The sequence below is a fragment of the Musa acuminata genome, chromosome BXJ2-4 (genome assembly GCF_036884655.1).
Source record: "Musa acuminata AAA Group cultivar baxijiao chromosome BXJ2-4, Cavendish_Baxijiao_AAA, whole genome shotgun sequence".
NCBI lineage: Eukaryota > Viridiplantae > Streptophyta > Magnoliopsida > Zingiberales > Musaceae > Musa > Musa acuminata.
The window spans coordinates 5,453,289-5,476,014 of record NC_088341.1 but is presented as its reverse complement, the minus strand read 5'-3'; the positions used below and the strand labels follow the sequence as shown (position 1 = coordinate 5,476,014).

The window sequence follows — 22,726 nt, the reverse complement described above, 5'->3', positions numbered from 1 at the left end:
CTTTTACTTGCTTAGTTGTACTTGGCATCTTTTATTTGTTCTCTCTTCTACGGGAATATACTAGAATCCGATGGATTTATGATTGAATTCTTTTATTATTTTTAGAAAATTCTCAACCCCTATATATTTGTTGTATTTAAAAGTTTTTATAATTCTATCATTATTCCTCCAGAATAATTTTTTTCTAATATTTATTCCTAAAATCATTAGCCCTAAAAGGATATATGATTTGAGATATTGTCTTTTTTTTATATTATCTATAAGATTTTTACTATGGTACTATCACTTAAACTGATTCCTATTCTATAATCAACTATAGTCCATCTGTTTTCATCAGAGGTCATAACATTCATGATAATATAATTATTACTAATAAGGTTGTCCACACCATATTTAAATTTAGAAGCAAAAAACTCTCTTATTGATAATTATACTAAGAATAACCTACTATTTATATTTGGTAAAAAAAACCTACTACTAATATACACATACATTTATGAGCCCTCCCGTTAAAAAAAAAATCAAAATAAATAGTCGAATAGTTGACTTCAAGATATAAGCATCAAAGGAGCCTAAGATTGTTCATCTACTGCAGTCAAAACAGTCTTTAATTTCCCCAATCCTTCATTTTCAAACCAAACTCTCAAAGTAAATGACTCCACGCTAATTCTAGGCTTCAACAATTCATCAAATTACAGTCTCCAAATTCACCATCATCAATCACTACAGTTTACTCCATCAATAAACCAATGATAAAACTCCTGAAAAAACGTTATATACTCCATAATATTTCCTCGTCCACTCAGATTTGCCCACACAATATCTTAATCGAGACAGGGTTTAGCTTTCTTTCTCCTGATCTCTGCCGCGGGGCCCACGGTCCAGTTACACTGCCATGCCATAGAAGTTTTGCCTGCGATGGAAAGAGTGAACCGTGGCTCACGCCGCACTGCTAAGCCGTACCCAACGGCGCACCGCTAAATTCCGTCTCTTGTTCACTTCCCCGTCAAAATAAAGAAGAACCCTAGCGGGAAGTCCCCACCTTTCAATCTCTACGACGACTGTTCCCCGGCGTCGGCGACCTGGAAGCGCAAGGGTTGGGTCACCATGCCCCCATAGCATGATGCGTCGCGGATTAGGGTTCGGCTTAGCGTCGCTTCTTAGACCCGAGAGGTTCGCGGCAACGTCATTGGGTCGAAAGGTCGGAGCCTTGTCTTTCCTCTCGCGGCGTTCGACCTCCTCGACTGGTGGAGATGTTAATGCTGGATGCTGCTATCGGTGGCAGCGCGGCTTCTGCGGCTACGCCGTGGAACAGTTCTCCGACGACGAGTATGAGTGCGAATTCGAGAGCCACAAGGTATGGATTGTGGTTTGTTCCACAAGTTCTTTTGCTTGCTAAGTCGTGTGTGCTTTAGTTAAGTTAAGGTCCATTAAATATTGAATTTTGGATTTAATAGCTCTTGGAATTGTTCTATGAAGTGGAAAATTGGTCGATTCACTTTCCAGAGAGTACTTTATGTTTCAGAGTATCAAAATGACCATAATCGAGGTTGCTCACTTTCCTGGACTTTTGATAGACTCCGGGCGTTTACGAAATGTATTTAAGCTGTCAGGATGTCAACTGATCTTCTTGTTTAGTTAAATTACTAATGGAAACTTTGAACTTTCGAATTCAAAAGCTTAGTTGTTTCTCGAGCCCTTTTTCTGTTATTTTAGTAATCAGGACGATAATTTGTCTGCAGCCTTCTTCAGAGGCCAACATTGATGAATGGAGATGGAAACTTAGTTTGCTCTTACGTGGCACTGAAGAGCAAGAGATTATTTCCAGGGACAAAAGAGACCGACGTGATTATGAACAAATATCAAATCTTGCAAAACGAATGGGTCTCTACAGGTGACAACCGCTGCACATCCTTCAGTTGTGTCCTAAAGCAAATTATTGCTTGCCAGCATATTGTTATCCTTAATATGCATTTTATTATTTGCACAGTGAGCTTTATGGAAAAGTGGTGGTTGCCAGCAAGGTTCCTCTGCCTAATTATAGACCTGATCTTGATGATAAGCGGCCACAAAGAGAAGTATGTAGTGTGTCAAAGGTTAATAATTTTATTTGTTGTTTCTGAACCAGCAAGTTCACTGTTCTGGAGTGAGTGCTTGTGTTACAGGTGATGATCCCTCTTAGCTTGCAGAGGAGGGTTGAAGGTTTACTGCAAGAACACCTTGATAGGGTGCTATTAGCATCCAACATTGTCAATGATGAATTGGGACGTAGTTCTTCCAGCAAGGATGTGGAAGATGTAGATGTTGATGAAAACCAGGATTCCTTGGTTGACAGTTCAGTCATGGAAAAGATACTTCAGAGAAAGAGCATACGAATGAGGAACTTGCAAAGAACTTGGCAGGTTGATCTTAATGCTTGGTGGTGTGCTGGTCTTCACTAGTAGCAGAGGCACAGTTTTACCTTTGCATTTATGACATAATCTGAAATATGGTGATCTCGTATGGTTGAAACAAGGGTTTTTGTCACCCGTACATTTTTTTTGGAATCAGTATCATATAGGAAGCCAATTATGGTGTTCTAAAAGTATTTAATGAATTGATTTATGAAGTTAACCCTGTTGTTCTTAGGAAAGTCTTAACATGAAATGAATAAGTAAATATCATGGAAGGAGAGAAGGTCGCTTTAACTTTATTTTCTTATAAGTTGTGGGCCCTACATTTGGAAATACAAGTCGAACCATTATTTGTCAGGTTGGCAAATCCTTCCGAACAGTTATAAAATGATGGCTTGGAATTCCAGTTCATATTAAATGTTTTATTCCACAAATGGGGATTAAACCCCAGAGGTTAGAATTCCTAAAAATAACGATTTCTAAACAAAGTTGTTGGGAAACCAGGTGGTCTATATTGGGTGTGAAGTTGTGATACCAGAAACCTACATTAGATCTTTTTTTTTTCTTCTCTAAATTAAGATAGTGTGTTTGCAAGTAAGCTAAATCTTTTTTCTTTCTTGTTCCGAGAATTTAGTTTATATATATAAGAAAAAATGGTATAACCTTTATGTTAAACAGGACTCACCGGAGGGTGTGAAGATGCTGAATTTTAGAAACTCACTTCCAGCATACAAGGAGAAGGACGGACTCCTCTCTGCTATTGCACGCAATCAGGTCTTACTTTAAGCCAAGATACCTTTTAGAGTGTTTTTCATGAAAATATGTCGCATTTCATATTTAAATATCATGCCTGTTTGATTGCTACAAGTTGCATTGTGGAAGAGAACTATCTTCAAGTTGAAGGGTTTATTTTAGCATTACTAGGACAAGGAACTTTCATTTAAATGGAAAAAAGATAGTCCATTTGCAGCCAGGGTGCCAAGTATTTGAATCACTGGAATATTCTCTTTGCTTATGAGGATAAGACTGTACATTGACCTCATTGGTGGAAACCATGTACAGGTTTTGTCCTTCTTTGAGCTGTTACTGGAGTTCAATTATGCACAATGAGACCTTTATTTTTCTTGTTTACAAACTCATTTTGGTAACACTTTTGACAGTGGCAGTTTATGGTTCAGCACTAACCAATTAGGCTTTGAGGTAGAAAAGGAAACTAACTTAACATTGTTATATTTTACCCCATCACGTGGAGAAAATTGAATTTTCTGACATGGGGATGTTGATATGAAGAAGTATTTATGATAAATTGGAGGTAGTACTAGTTGAAGAAAGATGGTAAACATTTGTTTATTATGCTGTCCATATGGGCTGAAGTGGACATGGATAGACGATTTTTCAACTAAAGTTGGATGTGCTGCAAAGTGTGGATATGATCAACCCGAGGATGATTTTTATTTACTGTTTATTTCATGATTTTTTTATATACATTGAATTTTTTTTCTGTAGTTGATTGGCGGCCATTAATTTTCCTTGACTTTCAAAGTTTTCCATTATTTTAAGGCATGCCAAGCTTTTCTGTTTCTGGAGATTTTCATAACAATAAGAGTAGATTCAAGTACTTGTGTTACATATTATGTATAACTGGTTTCTGCTGAGATGACTAGACAATTATGTTGTACCATTTTGTTTAACCCTTTTATGTCTGAAAACATTGTCTAGATTTTCATGTTTATACTTCTCAGTTTGTGACTGCTTGATTTGTTTGGTAGTCTTTTGCTACTTACCATCTATGTCCTCATCAGGTCATAGTAATTTCTGGGGAAACTGGATGTGGTAAAACAACTCAACTTCCTCAGTATGTTCTAGAATCTGAGATAGAATCTGGGCGTGGGGCATTTTGCAACATCATTTGTACACAACCGCGAAGAATATCTGCTATGGCTGTTGCTGAAAGAGTTTCAGCAGAAAGAGGAGAAAATCTTGGTGAAACAGTAAGTTTTTGCATATTCATGTTCTCCAGTTGGTTGTATACAACTAGTTTAAATATGCTTACTAGGAAATTTTCTGTACAATCTTTTGTTCTAGACATTACCCTTTTGTGGTAGGTTGGTTACAAAGTTCGATTAGAGGGAATGAAGGGAAAGAATACACATCTCCTCTTTTGTACCAGTGGAATTCTGCTAAGAAGATTGCTTGGAGACCGAAATTTGAATGGTGTAACTCATGTTTTTGTTGATGAAATTCATGAACGAGGCATGAATGAAGGTGCATGGCATTTATAATACAAACAGATTTGCCTCCCTTTTTTGCAAGAATTATTTGAGCCCAGCTTACTGCTTGTAAAGATTGCATATATGCCTCTGTGATGTGCAGATTTCTTGTTGATTGTGTTAAAGGACCTTCTTCCACGTCGCCGTGATTTGAGATTAATTTTGATGAGTGCAACTTTGAATGCTGAATTGTTTTCAAACTACTTTGGAGGAGCTCCAACAATCCATATTCCAGTATGCTAATGTCTAGTACATACTTTAGTACTCTTTGAACATCTACCTGTCTCTTTATCTTTCTATATTATTTATTTTTTTCATTTACCATGAACTCCTTACTGTTTGAAAATTCTTGTGATTCCTTAGAAAGAGTTGTGATTTATATTTACAAAACTTCTTAACTTACAGGAATTTTGTTGAAGATGGATCAGATTCTATTATCAGGAACCCACTCTTCACTAAATAAATGTTATCTAGATTGGTTAAAAGTGCACTTTTTTTATAAGGAAAATTCTGTTTATGATCCTGCAAATGTTGAAAATTTGTTCCTTGATAAATTGAATATAACTGGTATATTGCTTTAAAACTCAGAAACTATCATAGATACCACACTCAGCGGTATTTTTGATAGTTTGCTATGTGTCAAAAACTATCAAATATACCCCCATCTATGATTGTTTTTGAGTTTCAGGGTGATCTGCATAATACTTAACTGTTCAACTAGTATCTAAATTCTAGACGTTTATATGCTATCTGCTGGAATTATAGATCCTATATCTTTTACTTTCTATATTGTCATGCATAATATTTCTTCTGAACCTCACCTTTTTTATGGTATGTATCAGAAAAGCTATATCTAACCACCTTTATCTCTGTGCTCTTAGCATGCCTGACTCAAAATTCCATAGATTAGCTTTTTGTAGATTCCAATTTGAGACCATTCATTAACATCATTTTCATCAACATTATGTCTACAATTTGTTCTGAGCCTTGATTGAAAGTTGAGTGCTTGTGAAGCTATGATAAAAGAAAATCTTCTGTTGGCTTCAGGGGTTCACATATCCTGTAAGGGCGCAGTTTCTTGAAGATATACTTGAGAAAACTGGATACAAACTGACTTCTTTTAACCAAATTGATGACTATGGCCAAGAGAAACTTTGGAAGACTCAGAGGCAGCTAATGCCACGTAAAAGAAAAAATCAGATTACTGCACTCGTTGAGGTACTAGTATGCATGGCAGAATCTGATGAATAAGTGACATTTTTTTTATATGTTGCTGCTTTTCCGATGCAGGATGCTCTTCAAAATTCAAGTTTTGAGGGATACAGTTCCAGAGCACGTGATTCTTTGGCCTCCTGGACACCTGATTGCATAGGTTTTAATCTTATTGAGGCTATTCTGTGTCATATATGTCGTAAGGAACGACCAGGTGCTGTCCTTGTATTTATGACTGGTTGGGATGACATTAGTTGCTTGAGGGATCAGCTGAGGGCTCATCCTCTCTTAGGAGATCCAAACAGGGTTTTGGTACTTACATGTCATGGTTCTATGGCTACTTCTGAGCAGGTAATTTTTCAATGGTGAAGATTCCATCATTTTGTTTTTTCAATTGCATCTTATGCTACTTTTTAGTAGTCTTCAATTGCTAATTGTAAATGAGAAATTCTTATTTTTGTCATGGCTGAACTCCTACTTTCGTCATTATTGGTCATTCTCATAGATTTGAAGGGTAATAATTTTTATGATCTGCATTGAAACATATAAAAACATACATTACTGGAAATCACATTCCATAATCTTCCAGTGTTGGTTATAAAGCTATTTAGTTTGGGTATTTCACATAGTTTTGGGCGCTAGTCATTTAGGAAACTAGAACTTGAATGCCACTGTATGCTGGTAAAATCAACAGTGAATATCATTTTCATTGGTATGTCTCAGAACTTTGTTCATACTTCATATACACTTGTTCCATATTGTGGAATGTTAACTATAGGTGTCATCGCCCAGGTCTGGTTCCCATTAATATAAGATTGGATCTACGGAGCAACTCAAAGTTGAAAAATACTTGACGGAAATTTTGACCAAGTTATATAATTAGCTATGTAGCTTATGTTGAGTCTCTCAGGTTGGTTCCAAACTCTCCTGAGTCTGGGTTACTAGTGGAACTTGAGTAATTATACAGATAGTAAATTTCAACTTAAATAACAAGGCTTTGATTTAGTGGTTAAGTTCCTAATGGAAAAGTTTGTAGGGTCAAATCTCACCGATTATGCTTCTTTAATATTGGACATTGTTACTGCTGTTGTTGGGCCCTGTAGGTCTACCTAGAATTAGAATAATTGTTGTTATTGCAAAAAACATTGATAGAATTATTGTTGTTATTGGACATTGTTACTGCTGATGTTGAGTCCTGTAGGTCTTCCTAGAATTAGAATAATTGCTATTATTGCAAAAAACATTGATAAGATGATGCTAATGTCCCTCTTTGATCAAGTATGATGGTATATACATAATGCTAATGACCATTAGGCATTAGTTTTTGTAATGCTATATTTATTTGTTAAAACATCTGTACCTACTTAAGTTGTGCTGGTTGCAGTTATTTCAACCATATTTGAGTTTTTATTAGATTTTCATACCATGTCATTTATTTAAGCCTTTTAAATTTACCTGCTCAAGCCAAAGTTTATTAACCCTCTTTCTTGAGACTTGAGAGTACAACCCAATATCCTTTCAGATGTGAAACAAGCTGCGGGAGAAAAAGAAATCTATAAAAATTAGAAGGGGTGATGAAGGAATGTGTTATTAGATTGTAATATTGCAAAGTATGCTTCTCTGGTTGAAGAATCATAGGCCTATTGGGTAGCATGATTTACTTGTTATTGGCCCCTCTCGAAAGATCATGATGTGCATCTATTGGCCTGAGGGACTAAATTAATTGTCCAATGCAAAGCTTATAACTTCATGTTGATGAAATATTTTGGTATTCTAATTGTTCTCCCAATAATAAAAATATATGTCGGATAAGAAAACTCTGTCGTTCATAGTCATTCAATTTGATGCTGCACTTTTCTCTTTTGCAGTCACTTACTGTCCATTGGTAATATGCAGAAACTCATATTTGAAAATCCACCACCTAATATACGAAAGATAGTCCTTGCGACAAACATGGCTGAAGCAAGTATTACAATCAATGATATTGTGTTTGTTGTTGACTGTGGTAAAGCAAAAGAGACCACCTATGATGCACTGAATAATACGCCTTGCTTGCTGCCATCCTGGATCTCTAAAGCTTCTGCCCGCCAAGTAAGATATTTCCCTCAAACTTTCTTGTTTTTGTTGGTGATTCATCTGTTGATTTTCTTTTGAATTTTGAAATAAGAATGATTGTCATTTTCATTGCTTATTCATATGCAAATTATATTTTCTTCTCTATCTTTGAATAACTTTATTTAGTGGGATATCCATAAGACAGTTGATTTGGCATTATGTGGGACTCCACATCCACCTGCAACAATCTGCATGTGATAATTGTATCCATGAGTTTGACACCAGACCCTTCTATTGCAAAACAGGTCAAAGGAATAAAATTGAAGGACGTTGACATTAACAGTGGACTTATTTGATTTATGAGGCTTCTATTCTTGCCTACATAAAAACTTATGTATCCTATATAATTAAAGTCTTATATGTACCCAATTTTTATCCTTTTCTGTCACAGGTGACGGCCTGTAAATTTAGAAATATGTGTAAATGCAATTTCATTTCACCTACATGCTGCCATCCATCAATTTAAATAGCTGACAAAACCGAAGGTTGATTCTTAATCCTATAAGAAGTGGTGATGCTGTCTCAATGGATGGTTAATGAAGTACTCCATAGTCCATACATCTAAACACAAGAAGGAATTTTTTAATGGTACTAAACAGAAGCATCTGAATACACCATGGTGACAGTTATGGTGCAAAAAAGAGGGCATTCTTCTCTATGCCTTGCACCAAGAAAAGAACTACTATTACATGATCCTCACGGTAAACCACTTTTAGGTGTAGATAATTCCATCAACTATGATCATTAACCCGTTATATCCATGACTACTGTGCTTGTTGGGCAATGTGCAGCATAAATCCGTCAGGAAAAAGCAACAGTTTGATCACTTATATTTATCTTAATTCTCTTGTTTGAATCAATTTCATATACTGCCTTATGTTGAATTTCGTAGTTGTAGCTTGGAGAAGATAGAACTTGAATTTCTTGACATTTTCTTTTATAGTATATGACTCTAACCATTTGATTGTTTAATTATGTAATAAAGAATACCTGATAAATAAGAGCAAATCGAGGTTATATATTCAACTGATGAAAATGTGTGGCTGCATGTTTTGTGAATGATATTGTTATCAAAAGCTACATCTTTAACAACAATATCTGTAAGAGGGTCAAATCACTCAAATATTTTGGCAACTTAGAATTTTATCAGATGATGCCATCCTTGACTTCCTACCAAAGGAGACATCCTTGATCTGCTCAAAACTGCATAAATTCATTATACTTTTAATCTTTTGGTTGATTGTTTGTCTCTTTGTCTCTCCATCTTGTTTGCTAATTCTTTTATTTTCTCTATGATGAGATTGCAGAGGCGGGGTAGAGCTGGTCGTGTGCAGCCTGGGGAGTGCTACCATCTCTATCCTAGATGTGTATATGATGCCTTCGCAGAATATCAGCTTCCTGAGCTTTTAAGAACTCCATTGAACTCCTTATGTTTGCAAATAAAAAGTTTGCAGGTTGGTAGCATTGGGGAGTTCTTATCTGCTGCCTTGCAGCCACCAGAACCACTCACTGTAAGTGATGCAAAAGCTCACTTATAAGATCACTAGTTCCTAAACAATTTTCTCTTCTTCAGAACATTCATGCATAATCTTGTATAATATGGAAAAGATATTTTTTGAGGAAGAGGTATTTGGTATATGATCCCTTGTTACTTGGTTATAGGAAATTAAGAAGTTATGTATAATTGGATTAATGTAACAAAATCAGAATGACATGAGCTTTAGAAGTAAATGTTTAAACCCAAGGAATTCAATTCTGGGTACCAGTCCTGTGCTGGTCCCTGATGGTACTCTGCCACTGGCGGCTGCAACATGCCGATAACAACCACTAAGTCCACTATGTCTTTGCATCTTTTCATGTACCGCCCAGTAGTTGTACAAACACTTTGTGAGTCATTCCGTTGGTCGACATTCCTGCATGGCTGAAATTGGCCAACTAACCTCACAGCCTATACTATGACAGGGAAATTTCTAGGGCTGAATTTCAGTGTGGAACAACAGTTTCAGGACCATGGAACCTCCTGGGTGACACATGGCTGGATGGGATATCAGAGTGGTCTGGGAGGGGTAGTTGACAGTCTTTAGTGGGTCCTCTTGTCGAGAAGGCTTCAAGTGAATTGGGCACGGCTGATGAAACTTTCAAATGTCCTTTTTTGTGCCTAAGAAAGTTCTTTGCTTGTCCTTTGCTTGTTTGGTTCCTGTCCGGAGTGACGACAATTTTTTTACAGTAGTTTGTTTCTTGAGATATCTAATCAACTTGAGTTTTCCTTTTTAGCTTGTTCTCAACAAGATTGTGTTTTATAGCATCAAAACATGTTTTTTTCTGTAAATTATGGTTTTATTGATGTGGTTAATATGTTTGTTCTCCGAATGGTGAAGGCATGAGCTGGTTGTGCCTGTGGTTTCAAATATCGATTGTGCTTGTATATTCTGACTGTTATTTACCAATCTGAGGAAGGATTGGTACTGGACCATATAGCTCAATGCTAATCAGCATTTGTTTTCCCTATTTTATTAATGAAAGAAAGCAATATAAGTCGGTGTTACTGAACCGATCCAACAATGTGTCAGATGTAGTGTTGGACTGGTGTTTAAGAAATCATGGTTTCACCTGCTGTCCATCCTATCATTGGCCACCAGCAAAAATCCTTCTTTCCCATATTAGCTGGTTTCTGGCAGTTCAGTGCACTGCTTGGAGTTGAATTTCTTGATATATGCAGGTCCAAAATGCTGTTGAATTTCTGAAGATGATTGGAGCACTAGATGAACAGGAAAATCTTACGAATCTTGGTATGATGTTGAATTAATATGAAACCTGAGGTGTCCTCCCCAGCTTATATATATTTCTACTTTGTCTCCCATATGCAGGGTTTTATATTTTGTTGCATCATGGAGTATTCTGGATTTTATGTTTCTTAAACTTTGACTTTGCACTGTGTAGGTCGATATCTATCAGTGCTTCCGGTTGATCCAAAGCTAGGAAAGATGCTTATCATGGGTGCTGTCTTTCGTTGCCTTGATCCAGTTCTTACGGTAGTGTCTGGATTAAGTGTCAGAGACCCTTTTCTCTTACCGCAGGACAAGAAGGATGTAAGTCCGTATCTTTATTCGTCAAAATCCAAAAAGAAGAATATGTAATACATTGGGTTTCACATGTGTTAGTGTTCTTCATAAAGTGTAATTACTTTTTGGAATTTCCTGGTTGTTGTCATGTAGAGACTGTAGCTAATATAACCTCCTCTGCACTTTCACAAAACCCTTCTGATATTCTGAACATTTTCTGTCATCCTGAAACATTTGGATTGGTTTGTTGCTTTTAATTTTTTTATCCTCATTTAGTCATCTAACTATTGACATCCGTGCGACATTTTATCACTATATTTGTACTCTACAGCTTATTGTAATTAGAGAGATGCATCTTGAATCATTGTACTGTTAGAATGAAATATATGATTAACGTTCAGTTTGTATCTCCTGTTCAGTTGGCAGGAACTGCAAAATCAAGATTCTCAGCTAAGGACTACAGTGATCATATGGCTCTTGTCCGTGCATATGAGGGATGGAAAGATGCAGAGAGAGAAGGTTCTGCATATGAGTACTGCTGGAGGAACTTCCTTTCAGCCCAAACTCTTCAGGCTATCCATTCACTTAGGAAGCAATTTAGTTTTATTCTAAAAGATTCTGGTCTTTTAGATGCTGACTCCAGCATCAATAACAGCTTAAGCCATAATCAGCCACTGGTTCGTGCTATCATATGCTCCGGACTCTTTCCTGGGATAGCATCAGTTGTGGTAAAGGGCTGATCATATTTCTTTCTGTAATTGCTTGTACAATTTTTCCTTCTTATGTATGCACTTCATTTTTCATTTGTGTTATGCTTGTGTAGCACAGAGAGAAGTCTCTGTCTTTCAAAACGATGGATGATGGCCAGGTCCTACTTTATGCTGTAAGTGCAGACTTGTAAATTGATTTTTTTTTCTGTCTTTAATAGTCATTTCATTTATCATATTATAGGGGAAAAATATGGCAATGATTGCTACATTTTGTCTGTCCTTTTGAGTATATAGATACTGCATCCAATTTTACTTTTTAGAAACTAGAAGGCAAGAGATTCATTGGAACTATAGAAATTAACATTACTGCAGGTTGCTGTATGATGCATGCATATATAATTTCTAGGATGAAAGCTGTGAACCATGGAAATCGATTTGAAATCTGGACATTACAAGATATTATAAGATCTTGCACAAACTCTTGAATGGACAGATATGATGATAAGAAACTCTTGATTGGACAGATTTGATGATGATGAACTTTTGAACTAACTTGTTTACATCATGAAACTATAGGGCAACAGTGACGTTCATCTACTAGTATTTGACTCTATATATTCAATTTTCAATGTATGTACACTTCACCAGGATTTCATGTTTGTTACCTGTGTTAATTAGTTAACATTTGTGTCAGACCGGAAAATTTGTACTAGGTGTATGCCACATGGGACCATGATTTGCCATATTTAGCATACAACGCTCTATATACTGCCATTAACTAGCCATGACCACCCTGCTGGGTGTCCAATCGTTACTGCAGTGCATACAAAATGTGTCTAGGCACCTGCTTGTGTGATTTAACTGACTTTGATGTAATATATGAACACTGTTTCTAGTAATTGACTATGTCTGCTTTAGATGCATACAGAATTTATCTAGTTGTTGAAGTTGTGTTGACCTTTTGTTTACAAAAGCTAGTTCTATTCACTTTCGGCATTTGGTTGGAGTCATTCATTCTGACTGAAGCTGGTTTTTATTGCATCAGAATTCTGTAAATGCGAAGTACCAGACAATCCCTTATCCATGGTTGGTCTTTAGTGAGAAGGTCAAAGTGAATACTGTTTTTATTCGTGATTCTACAGGTGTATCTGATTCAGTACTGATCTTGTTTGGTGGAACCCTCATCAGGGGAGAAATGGTAGTCTTCTCTCTGGATTATATACCTTTCAGTGATTTAATGACTGTGCTATAGCTGACTTGATATTTGTGGCTAGGCTGGGCACTTAAAGATGTTAGATGGCTACATTGATTTCTTCATGGATCCAAGTTTAACAGAATGCTACTGGAACCTCAAGGCGGAACTTGATAACCTTGTACAAAGAAAGGTAAACATGAATCTAATATTAAAATATGTTATCCAGCAATAAGTTAAATGAATTTTGTTATTGTGATTTTTTTCAATGTTGTAAGTGCATGTTTTACGTTCCTTCTATTAAGCTACACGCAAATGAATCTTCCAAGAGCATCCAAAAGGTGATGTTATATAAAGGAACATCCCATATCACGTCACTAATTTAAATATTTTATGCGTCAATCTCAGTTAAGCTGACCACAAATAGGACACTACGGCTTTGTCTTGTTCTTATTATATTTTTAAAATTCAGTTGGTTGTATTTATTGACTAATTACCTGATGGTTGGATCCATTGTTGAATTTACTTGTATATAACTTTCACTACATTAATATACCCTGATGTGAATGCAGCTTCTAGATCCGAGAACAGATATCCACAAAGAAGGCAGGTACCTAATGCTTGCCGTGCAGGAGCTCGTCTCAGGTGACCTGTGTGAAGGAAGGTTTGTATTTGGACGGGAAACAAGAAGGACCAGATTTAGCGGCAACGAGGGCAACAAGAACAATATTGTGAAAGATGGGACCAACCCAAAAAGCTTGCTGCAAACCTTGTTGATGAGGGCAGGCCACAGCCCACCAAAGTACAAGACGAAGCATCTGAAGACAAATGAATTCCGGGCAATAGTGGAATTCAAAGGGATGCAATTTGTGGGAAAACCAAAGAAGAACAAGCAGCTTGCTGAGAGGGATGCTGCTATAGAAGCTTTGGAATGGTTGACCCACACTTCGGACAAGAGCCACCAGGTTGAAGATGATGACTCCCCACTTGATATCACTGAGAATATGCTGAAGCTTCTTAACAGACCAAGGCGAAGGTCAAGGCGTCGTTCGGGCTGATGGTGACACCTGGAGAATCCAGCAGACCGCAGATGCTGCTAGTATTATTACTAGAGGCATGCCTCTAATTGTGCCAGATTCTTTTTCACCTGGGGAGGCTCTCATCATTCTTTTGCTTACTGGGGCAATTCTGAGTAAGTGATAATAAGACCAAGAGCCAAACGGTCATTGATGCGGCATGACATATGGATGACAGATTGGTAACAATAGATCATCTTGATCAAGGCAGATAAACTTTTCAGAATGCATCAATCTAATCTGTAGGCTAATTCAGGAAATTATAGTCTGTTTATATATTATATCTTTTTTTGGGTACCATTCGATCTTTTTTACGGGGGCATAGGAGTTTAATCAATTCTTATGTTGTTGTGACAGTTATATATACAGGAGGCAATAGGTAATATTAAACAGGACATGAGCATGTCCAGGTGTAAAATGCATTCTACTTCCTTGGCTGCTACATTGGCAGTTTATTTTTTGGAGACATTTATTTAAAGAAGTGAGCTTTCAGAATCACTGTAAACTAAATTTTGGGATACATTTGACAGTATGTCTTGTACGGAACGATCACAATCTTTTAGTTCCCCATGTCTATGAAACAATGCCTACGTCACTGCTTACCTCTGATCTGTCGTCTTATCTTAATAGATAGATAAAGGCAGGCAGAATCCAACATTCCATATCTTTATTATTATTTTTAAAATAACAGACTATATTAAAGCTTAATCAGGTGGATGTAAAATGGATAAAAAAATAAATTAACCATTGGGTAAAAAATAAATTATATTTTTTGGGTTAAAAATCACAATTAACCATTGATAAAAAAAAAACAACAAACAGTCAAGCGAAGTGTTTTTCAAAAATCAAAGCATAGCCTCAAAATTGTTAAGAGAATTCATATATTTCCTCAGCCATTTTCTGTTGCAAAATATAATCATCCAAAAATTGCTTCGCTCTCCGTAAGTGAAACTGCTCTACTAGATCTCGAAGAATAACCTCCAACCATCAAATTAATTCCCTTGTCGGTCTTCGAGAATGAATCCTAATCCTGCACAAACATTACAACTCACAAAGGATGCATTAGTTTCAATAGAAAACTCAAAGTTAGTAGGGTAGCATATCAATTCCTTGTACATCCAGTGTTCCCCATCCCCCTCAGGCAGGTGCACATCATTCACCTCGTTGACTAAAGCACACAGCTTGCACCAAAGTGTTGTAACATAGGCCCTACAATTGCAGAAATGACGGTCATTATGGTGGTTCCAAAGAGTCCAAAGGAAATTGGTAATGACAGCGTGCATGCTGTCACTCTGTTCCTTCTTAAGCCCGTCACTCTCTTCTAACCATCTACCATTCTTTCACTCAAGAAAGAACTTGAAACTATGCTGCAGTTTTTGCTACACAAATTAATTAGTAATCTAAGGCAAAGGCGAATTCAAAAAGGAAACGCACAACTAAATCAATAAACCCCAAAAAAACAGGACAAGCAAGCAAGGGATTGCTAGAGAATTTAGAAAACCATTCGGATGTAGGCAGACTGCCCCACGCTAATTTTCTCAAAAATATTTTGATATTTGGAACCACGATCTTCCAAATCGCATTCTAGCCAGCCCTAACGTTAACTGGTGATTGGTGCATATTATCGAGGACACTGTAGGCACTCCTAGCCATCATGATCCCCTTTGGATGAGGAGACCAACACCAGATGTTATCACTAGAGCTAAGGGATACATAAATAGCAGCTACCTTCTATTGTGCTGCCATTAGACAAGTAATGATGCCCACATCAGGTGATCAAGGGTGCTCACGTCGGGTGGTAGAGGAAAGTTTCGACTGACCTGTTACGGGACTACCGAAGTGGCCACATCGAGCAATGGAGATTGGGTCTTAAATCGATCTAGCACCGTGTTATTGTGATGGCCACTTCGAGTAGCAGAGTTTGGGACTCAACTAATCTAGCACAATTTCATTGGGATGCCAACTTCAAGAAGGAGACCGGATCTCGATCGATTTGGTACAATGTCGCTAAGATACCCTTCTTAAATGGTCAATATACTCGAAGAAATTCTTATGCATTGAAGATTCTTCAAAGATACGGGGCTTCAAAGACATCATGAATTGGAGATACTTATATCCATAAAAGATACGTTAGATGTTATGATGCTTTGTTAGTGAAAGATACATTAGATGCTTCATATATTTTTATCCACGAAGAATGTATCACACATTGGAAATGCTTATGTTAATAAAGAATATTTATTTGATTTTTATTAATAACACAGATGATATGATCCAACTAAAATCAAAATATTTTTTACTAATAAAAAAAATGATGATAATAAAGTTGGGTGGCTTCAAATATGTTCTATATATCCCCATATAAACTCATCCTATTTCTTCGAAGAAAAGCATTAATATTGTGAGACTAATGACCAACCATTCTCCTCAACTGACGGTAGCAAAGTTACTGCGGTATTAAAAGGTGCTGTGGTTGCCCTGTAAATCACATAATAAATCCCTCTCAAATATGCAAACAAATTTAAATTACGATTTTTGCTAATTTTATTGAGTCTCTTCCCATAATAACAAGCACAAATCTCTCATGATAAAAGATTAAAGAGGCATCACATCACGTCTTGCCCACTTAATTTTTCATTGCAATTAATCTTTGTCCTTTCCCAATATGCGAAACCGATTAAATATTCGTATCAACTGAAAAGTGGAAGCAATTCAAATTCCATTGACGGCGTGATGGAATACACGACGATGATGTGGGTCAACGTTAGCTGTGAGCTGGAGTTAGCCTAAGCAGCAAGAGTACGACTGTTCACAGCAGACGTCACGCACGTTACTGACGTGGAAGAAACCACCTCTGCAGACATGGGCAACGTGCAGAGATCCATCCAACCCCAACGGCTATGTTTTTGCCGACCCCCAATTGTCTTCCTATTCTGTGCGCTCGGGCCCCACGCTGTCCAACGTTACCCCACAAAGCTGATGTCGATCTAACGGCTGGGAACGACGGACTCGCGACCAAACTAAAGAATGGCAGGGGTAATATCGGTATAAGAATTGTTTCAAACCCTTTCCGTAGTCTCCACCCGCCACCATCATCCCCACCCACCACCCAAATCGCGTCACCAACTCCCAACCTTGAGCACTAAAATCAAACGATTATTTATCCGTTTAACGTTATACTTCCACTTTTCGCAGTCTTCATCTGTCTCCGGCGCGTCTATAAATGAAGCATCGGCCTATTTTGATGGCTACTAGCTTGGTGGTACTCGGAAAGGAGTGTATTTGAACGAAAAGCTCGGCTCCTGGAGGAGTTTCCCTTTTTTATCATTTCTTGTTTGAGGTTTCTCCTCCTCCTCCTCCTCCTCCTCCTCCTTCTGGCTTTAATCAGTAATGATTTCGTATATCGAGTTCAATCTTCGATCTCTTGTTTTATTGTTGTCTTCTTGATGTGAAAGTTCGTGTTTTTAGGTTTTTTTGTACCTCGGATTGCTCCCTAGTTGTTAAAATCGTCCGCTTCATAGGAACGATTGCTTTTTTATGTTTGGCGATCATTTCTTCTAATTGCGAATGCTACTAAGAACAAAATCGTGGATCATACATCCATAAACACGCAAAAAGACTCTGCCATCCGAATACTAGTGAAACTTGATCCGAGACACATTTCCACTCGTCTCTTTGAACTACTCTGCTTTCTCGCAACAGATCCTTTTCTTCAACTTATAGCTAACTGCTGCACTGCATTCAGTCTCAAAGCAGTTGAATAAACGACTATCGGAATGTAGTTTTTGTAAATCTAGATGGAGGCTGTGCGCCACTGTGCCATTTCGAAGAAAGAATTTAGAATTTGTGACTTGTAAACCGACAGAGAAAGTTATGGAAAGGTATACAATTTTTGGATAGTTGACAATCCTTTGTCTTTACTTCTTGCTATCCTGGTGGTGTTTCTTGTTGTAACTTGGGTCTTACCTACCTATCCTATCATCTGTGAGTGCTTGGTACCCGATCTTTTCTCTTGCACAAAGTTTGAATTCACCTGTTCTTTGACCTTTCCATTGAAGCATTCATCATTTGACCTGCTTGATATGGCTGTTATCTTTGTTCTCATCGTCCCACAACATTTTCTATCTAATTTCTTGACGAGATTGATATCATCATCTGTATACGTCCATATGTGGTTTGTCTTTTGCTATTCTCAGTTTCTGATTTGCTGAGTGAGAGCTTTCTGATAATTAAGGCCTCGGCCCTTTGCATCTTCTTGCAACCTTTGCTTTTGTCTATATGCTCACTTCATGAATTTATAGTATCAGATTTGTTGAAAGGATCTGAAAAAGTTATTGCTGCATCTGAAGATGGGAACTTGGCGGACACCAATGCTTGGAATTCTGTTCCTGATGTGCTGGGCGGCAACCATACAAGCAGAGTACATGAAATACAAAGACCCCAACCAGCCAGTGAATGTTCGAGTCAAAGATCTGATGAAGCGCATGACTCTTGCTGAAAAAATTGGTCAGATGACACAGATCGAGCGAAAAGATGCCTCACCTCAAGTCTTGAAGGACTACTTAATTGGTGAGTGTCAATGACTAATGCATTCAGTGTCAATGACTAATGCATTCATCTTGTCTTTGTAATGTCATGGGAAGATAAGAAGAGAAGCTGGCTACACACATAATGAATCACATGCGTCTTACAGGTAGCATTCTTAGTGGTGGGGGAAGTGTTCCTGCTCCTCAGGCATCTGCTAAGGACTGGGTTAATATGATAAATGAATACCAGAAAGCCTGCCTGTCGACACGATTGGGAATTCCCATGATTTATGGGATTGATGCTGTTCATGGCCACAATAATGTCTATAATGCAACCATATTCCCTCATAATGTTGGTCTTGGAGCCACAAGGCAAGTTTCATGTTTACTTCCATTTGTTGCATAATGTGATTTTAGGTTTCTTCCAAATATTGACATTTTGTTAAAGCTAGAAACTTAATTCTCTGAACTTAGTGCATGAAGTACCAACATTCTTCCTTAAATTAGCTCTCGGTTTGCCAAACTACCACTTGATGAAAATTGATTTGAGATAATCACATCTGTCTATATTTTCTAATCCTTGTACTGTGTGTCAAGAAGATTTTGTTGCTGTTGCTTGGAAAATTATCTTGTCTCTTGTGTTAACCTATCCTACAGCATTTGTTAGTTGAAACACAGGTTGGCCATTCTAGTATTAACTTCATAATTTATTAGTGAAAGGTTTGGAAAGTACTCCTGGTTTCCTTTTCATACGGTTAAGAAGGATCTGAGATTTACTTCTCTGCTCTATGGCACTGCATGCATTCAATTGAGAAAATATCATTCTAGCTTTTCCTATTTTACTCATTCTCTCTTTTGGGGTCTTTTTTTTGTTGTTGTTGATACTGTTGGCATGCTCATGAGCAATGAAGGCTCAGTGAAATCACTATTGTTCATCTCATCCTATCTTGACTTACAGCCTAATGACACTCAATAAGAATTGTTTGATATTGCCTAATTATGAGACTCTTGCAAGTGAATTCCAACACAATTTGGTCATCCTGATCTCTGATTCTTGGACCTTAATCGTTGTGTAGGGATCCTGATCTTGTAAAGAGGATTGGCGTGGCAACTGCTCTTGAAGTCAGAGCAACAGGCATTCCTTACACTTTTGCGCCATGTATCGCGGTAAGCTCAGTTAATTTTATTTGCATTTTTGGTGTTCTGAAATTCAAAATTTGAGTTGGAACTGCATGTGTTATTTTCTGTTGATTTGATATTCCTCCTTCCTAATTCAGGTTTGTAGAGATCCAAGGTGGGGCAGGTGCTATGAGAGTTACAGTGAGGATCACAGGGTTGTGCAGGCAATGACCCAAATTATTCTTGGTTTACAGGGAGATATCCCCGCAAACTACACAAAGAACTTCCCTTATGTTTCCGGAAAGTAAGGATTCATACTTTTACTTAAACTACAATGTGTTATCTGCCTGTAGTTGTTGCTAAACAAAAAAACAAGTCTGCTTAACAAAAAAAACTTGTAGCATAGGCTCTGTAGTTCATCACAAAAAAAAATACAAGTTGTGTAATCAGTTCCTAATAGAGAATCTTAAGATGTTCAAGGTATTATAACTAAATGTAAACCATCCATAAATAATCCCTTTGATATCACAGAGTCTCTGTTTGCTAAATGCAGCCAGTAAGTAGTATAATTTCAAATTTCTTCTTCGTGGGTATTGATAGTTCTTTGTTTCCTTGTGCCAAAAAAATGCATTTGGCTATTCTAACATTTTTACTGCTAAATTATGATAATGCTACTCGATCAAACCACAAGTAACCTCATGTGCTTCTCAGGAAGCATGTTGCAGCTTGCGCCAAGCACTTTGTTGGTGATGGTGGGACACAAAAAGGAATCAATGAGAATAATACTATTATCGACTTCCATGGACTCCTCAGCATCCATATGCCTGCTTATTATGACTCCGTCGCAAAGGGTGTGTCCACAATCATGGCATCTTATTCAAGTTGGAATGGAATTAAAATGCATGCCAACCGTTACCTAATCACTGACTTCCTCAAGAAGAAGCTTGGTTTCAAGGTACATTTTGAAATTAGTCCATGTACTTCTTATTGGCTACTTCGGAATATGTCACAACTCAATACGCTCAAACCATCATCAGGGATTCGTGATCTCAGACTGGCAGGGCATAGATCGGATCACCACTCCACCTGATGCAAATTACACTTACTCCGTTCAAGTGTCAGTAAACGCTGGTATCGACATGGTGAGCATTTATGTCGAAGAATGAGTGTCATTGATCAATCTTATATCATTAAGTAATATAGCAGCATTTCTGAATTAAGTTCAATCAAATGCATGAGAATATATAGCAGAGAAAGCTACTAGACAGAGGAAGTTTCTCTATTGTTTTGATGATGCATTTCTGAATTAAGTTCAATCAAATGAATGAGAATATATATCAGAGAAAGCTACTAGACATAGGAAGTTTCTCTATTGTTTTGATGGTGCCTGCCCATTCGAGTCACAGAAGATATATATTAGTTTTAGGCTCTTTACCATGGTGTTCTATGTTTAATTTCTCATCAATCTTGACACCAACTATTGCAACTTGATTCCTGAGAAATTTATATATTAGCCTTGCATATCCTTGATGCTGATGTGCTTTTGCAGGTGATGGTTCCAGATGACTATCCTGGGTTCTTCAATACTCTGACAACTCTGGTTAATGCCAAAGTGATCCCCATGAGCCGAATTGATGATGCTGTAAGAAGGATCTTGCGGGTGAAGTTTGTCATGGGTCTTTTCGACAATCCTCTGGCTGACTACAACTTGGTTGATCAGCTTGGAAAGAAGGTCAGTTGGTTCTCCGTCTCTTTGCTTGCAATCAACATACTCGAATTTAGATTTCCATCTCCTGACAATCCTTGGCTGCATCCAGGAGCACAGGGAGTTGGCAAGGGAAGCTGTAAGGAAATCACTTGTGCTGCTGAAGAATGGGAAGTCTAGTAAGAAGCCATTGCTGCCACTGCCAAAGAAGGCCGGGAAGATTCTTGTTGCTGGAAGCCATGCAGACAACCTTGGCTACCAGTGCGGTGGTTGGACCATAGAGTGGCAAGGAAGTAGTGGAAGAATCACTGGTGGTATGTCTCAGCTCTGCTTGCTCCTCCCATTTCATGCATAGGCTGACAGACAATACACTTTGATCTGAACGCTAAATGAAAGCTATATTCCTTCTTTTACAGGTACCACAATCCTGGAGGCCATCAAGTCCACAGTAGATCCATCAACCAATGTAGCGTTCTCTGAGAACCCTGATGCCGGCTTCGTTAAGAGCAACAACTTCTCCTATGCCATTGTCGTCGTCGGGGAGCCGCCCTATTCTGAGACTGCTGGAGACAGCCTCAACCTCACCATTCCTGAGCCTGGGCCGAGCACAATCCAATCTGTGTGCGGCGCGGTGAAGTGCGTGGTGGTTATCATCTCCGGCAGGCCCGTGGTCGTCGAGCCGTATGTGCCCTTGATGGACGCGCTTGTGGCTGCGTGGCTGCCGGGATCCGAAGGCCAAGGGGTCGCTGACGTGCTCTTCGGGGACTTCGGCTTCACCGGGAAGCTGCCTCGCACTTGGTTCAAGTCGGTGGACCAGCTCCCCATGAACGTTGGTGACAAGAACTACGACCCCCTGTTCCCGTTTGGTTTTGGGTTGACAACGTCAACAGTGTAGGGTCTTGAGTAGCAGCGAAGAATCTAGAATCGGATCCGGCATCATTCTATATATATATAATCAACGTTGATTTGCTCATCAATCCAAACTTCTGTGAACTTGCATGTATGTATATGTTGATCTTGTTCTGTTAAATTAATGGAATTTCTAAGAGATGTGGCCTATTGGAAGGATTCAATCTCTTGGTTTTTTTTTCTTTAATTAATACACACGTCGTGTCTTAGCAGGATATCTCCTTCGAGATACGTGCCTTGGCACCTGACGAGATTTTAAATATTGCAAGCGAATGAGGTATACGGAGTGGTGATCATAGTTAGGTTTGAATCCCAAATCAAATGGTAACTAAACTAATAGAATTAAAATTAAAATTAATCAATGATTTTATGATTCGGAATCAATTTATGATTCTATTATTCTAAATCGAATCAGAATAAATCAACTATTTTGAATC

The 22,726-nt window shown here is 37.9% G+C and overlaps 2 protein-coding genes across 6 annotated transcripts; both read left to right on the top strand.

Annotated features, from left to right (window-relative positions):
* Window positions 1–1,000: 1,000 nt before the first annotated feature.
* LOC135609664 (DExH-box ATP-dependent RNA helicase DExH3-like) lies at window positions 1,001–14,528 on the top strand. Of its 2 annotated transcripts, none has more exons than XM_065103153.1 (19): window positions 1,001–1,357; window positions 1,743–1,894; window positions 1,991–2,078; window positions 2,166–2,402; window positions 3,072–3,167; window positions 4,196–4,384; window positions 4,499–4,658; window positions 4,767–4,897; window positions 5,711–5,881; window positions 5,954–6,226; window positions 7,772–7,966; window positions 9,298–9,501; window positions 10,710–10,779; window positions 10,931–11,079; window positions 11,472–11,780; window positions 11,876–11,935; window positions 12,808–12,960; window positions 13,037–13,147; window positions 13,527–14,528. In XM_065103153.1, exons 1-19 carry the CDS (start codon window positions 1,121–1,123, stop codon window positions 14,010–14,012), a joined length of 3,471 nt encoding a protein of 1,156 aa, XP_064959225.1. In that variant the 5' UTR covers window positions 1,001–1,120; the 3' UTR covers window positions 14,013–14,528. The 2 variants fall into 2 exon arrangements, with proteins under 2 accessions (XP_064959225.1, XP_064959226.1); XM_065103154.1 differs by having other exon boundaries at window positions 1,237–1,357; window positions 1,753–1,894.
* Window positions 14,529–17,175: 2,647 nt separating this feature from the next.
* On the top strand, window positions 17,176–22,403 carry LOC103980862 (uncharacterized). 4 transcript variants are annotated; one of them, XM_009397386.3, is made up of 10 exons: window positions 17,176–17,370; window positions 18,380–18,599; window positions 18,724–18,928; window positions 19,633–19,723; window positions 19,834–19,979; window positions 20,387–20,630; window positions 20,713–20,817; window positions 21,225–21,407; window positions 21,493–21,694; window positions 21,797–22,403. In XM_009397386.3, the coding sequence occupies exons 2-10, from the start codon at window positions 18,380–18,382 to the stop codon at window positions 22,273–22,275; spliced, it is 1,875 nt and encodes a 624-aa protein (XP_009395661.2). In that variant the 5' UTR covers window positions 17,176–17,370; the 3' UTR covers window positions 22,276–22,403. The 4 variants fall into 4 exon arrangements, with proteins under 4 accessions (XP_009395661.2, XP_009395660.2, XP_009395659.2 ...); XM_009397385.3 differs by having other exon boundaries at window positions 18,338–18,599; XM_009397384.3 differs by having other exon boundaries at window positions 18,332–18,599.
* Window positions 22,404–22,726: the final 323 nt, after the last annotated feature.

Coding starts and splice junctions, on each gene's coding strand:
- LOC135609664 (XM_065103153.1), top strand. CDS start 1,121: ATGATGCGTCGCGGATTAGGGTTCGGCTTAGCGTCGCTTCTTAGACCC. Junction 4,659..4,766: donor TGAACGAGGCATGAATGAAG/GTGCATGGCATT, acceptor TGTGATGTGCAG/ATTTCTTGTTGATTGTGTTA. Junction 6,227..7,771: donor CTATGGCTACTTCTGAGCAG/GTAATTTTTCAA, acceptor GGTAATATGCAG/AAACTCATATTTGAAAATCC.
- LOC103980862 (XM_009397386.3), top strand. CDS start 18,380: ATGGGAACTTGGCGGACACCAATGCTTGGAATTCTGTTCCTGATGTGC. Junction 20,818..21,224: donor TAAACGCTGGTATCGACATG/GTGAGCATTTAT, acceptor GTGCTTTTGCAG/GTGATGGTTCCAGATGACTA. Junction 21,695..21,796: donor TAGTGGAAGAATCACTGGTG/GTATGTCTCAGC, acceptor CTTCTTTTACAG/GTACCACAATCCTGGAGGCC.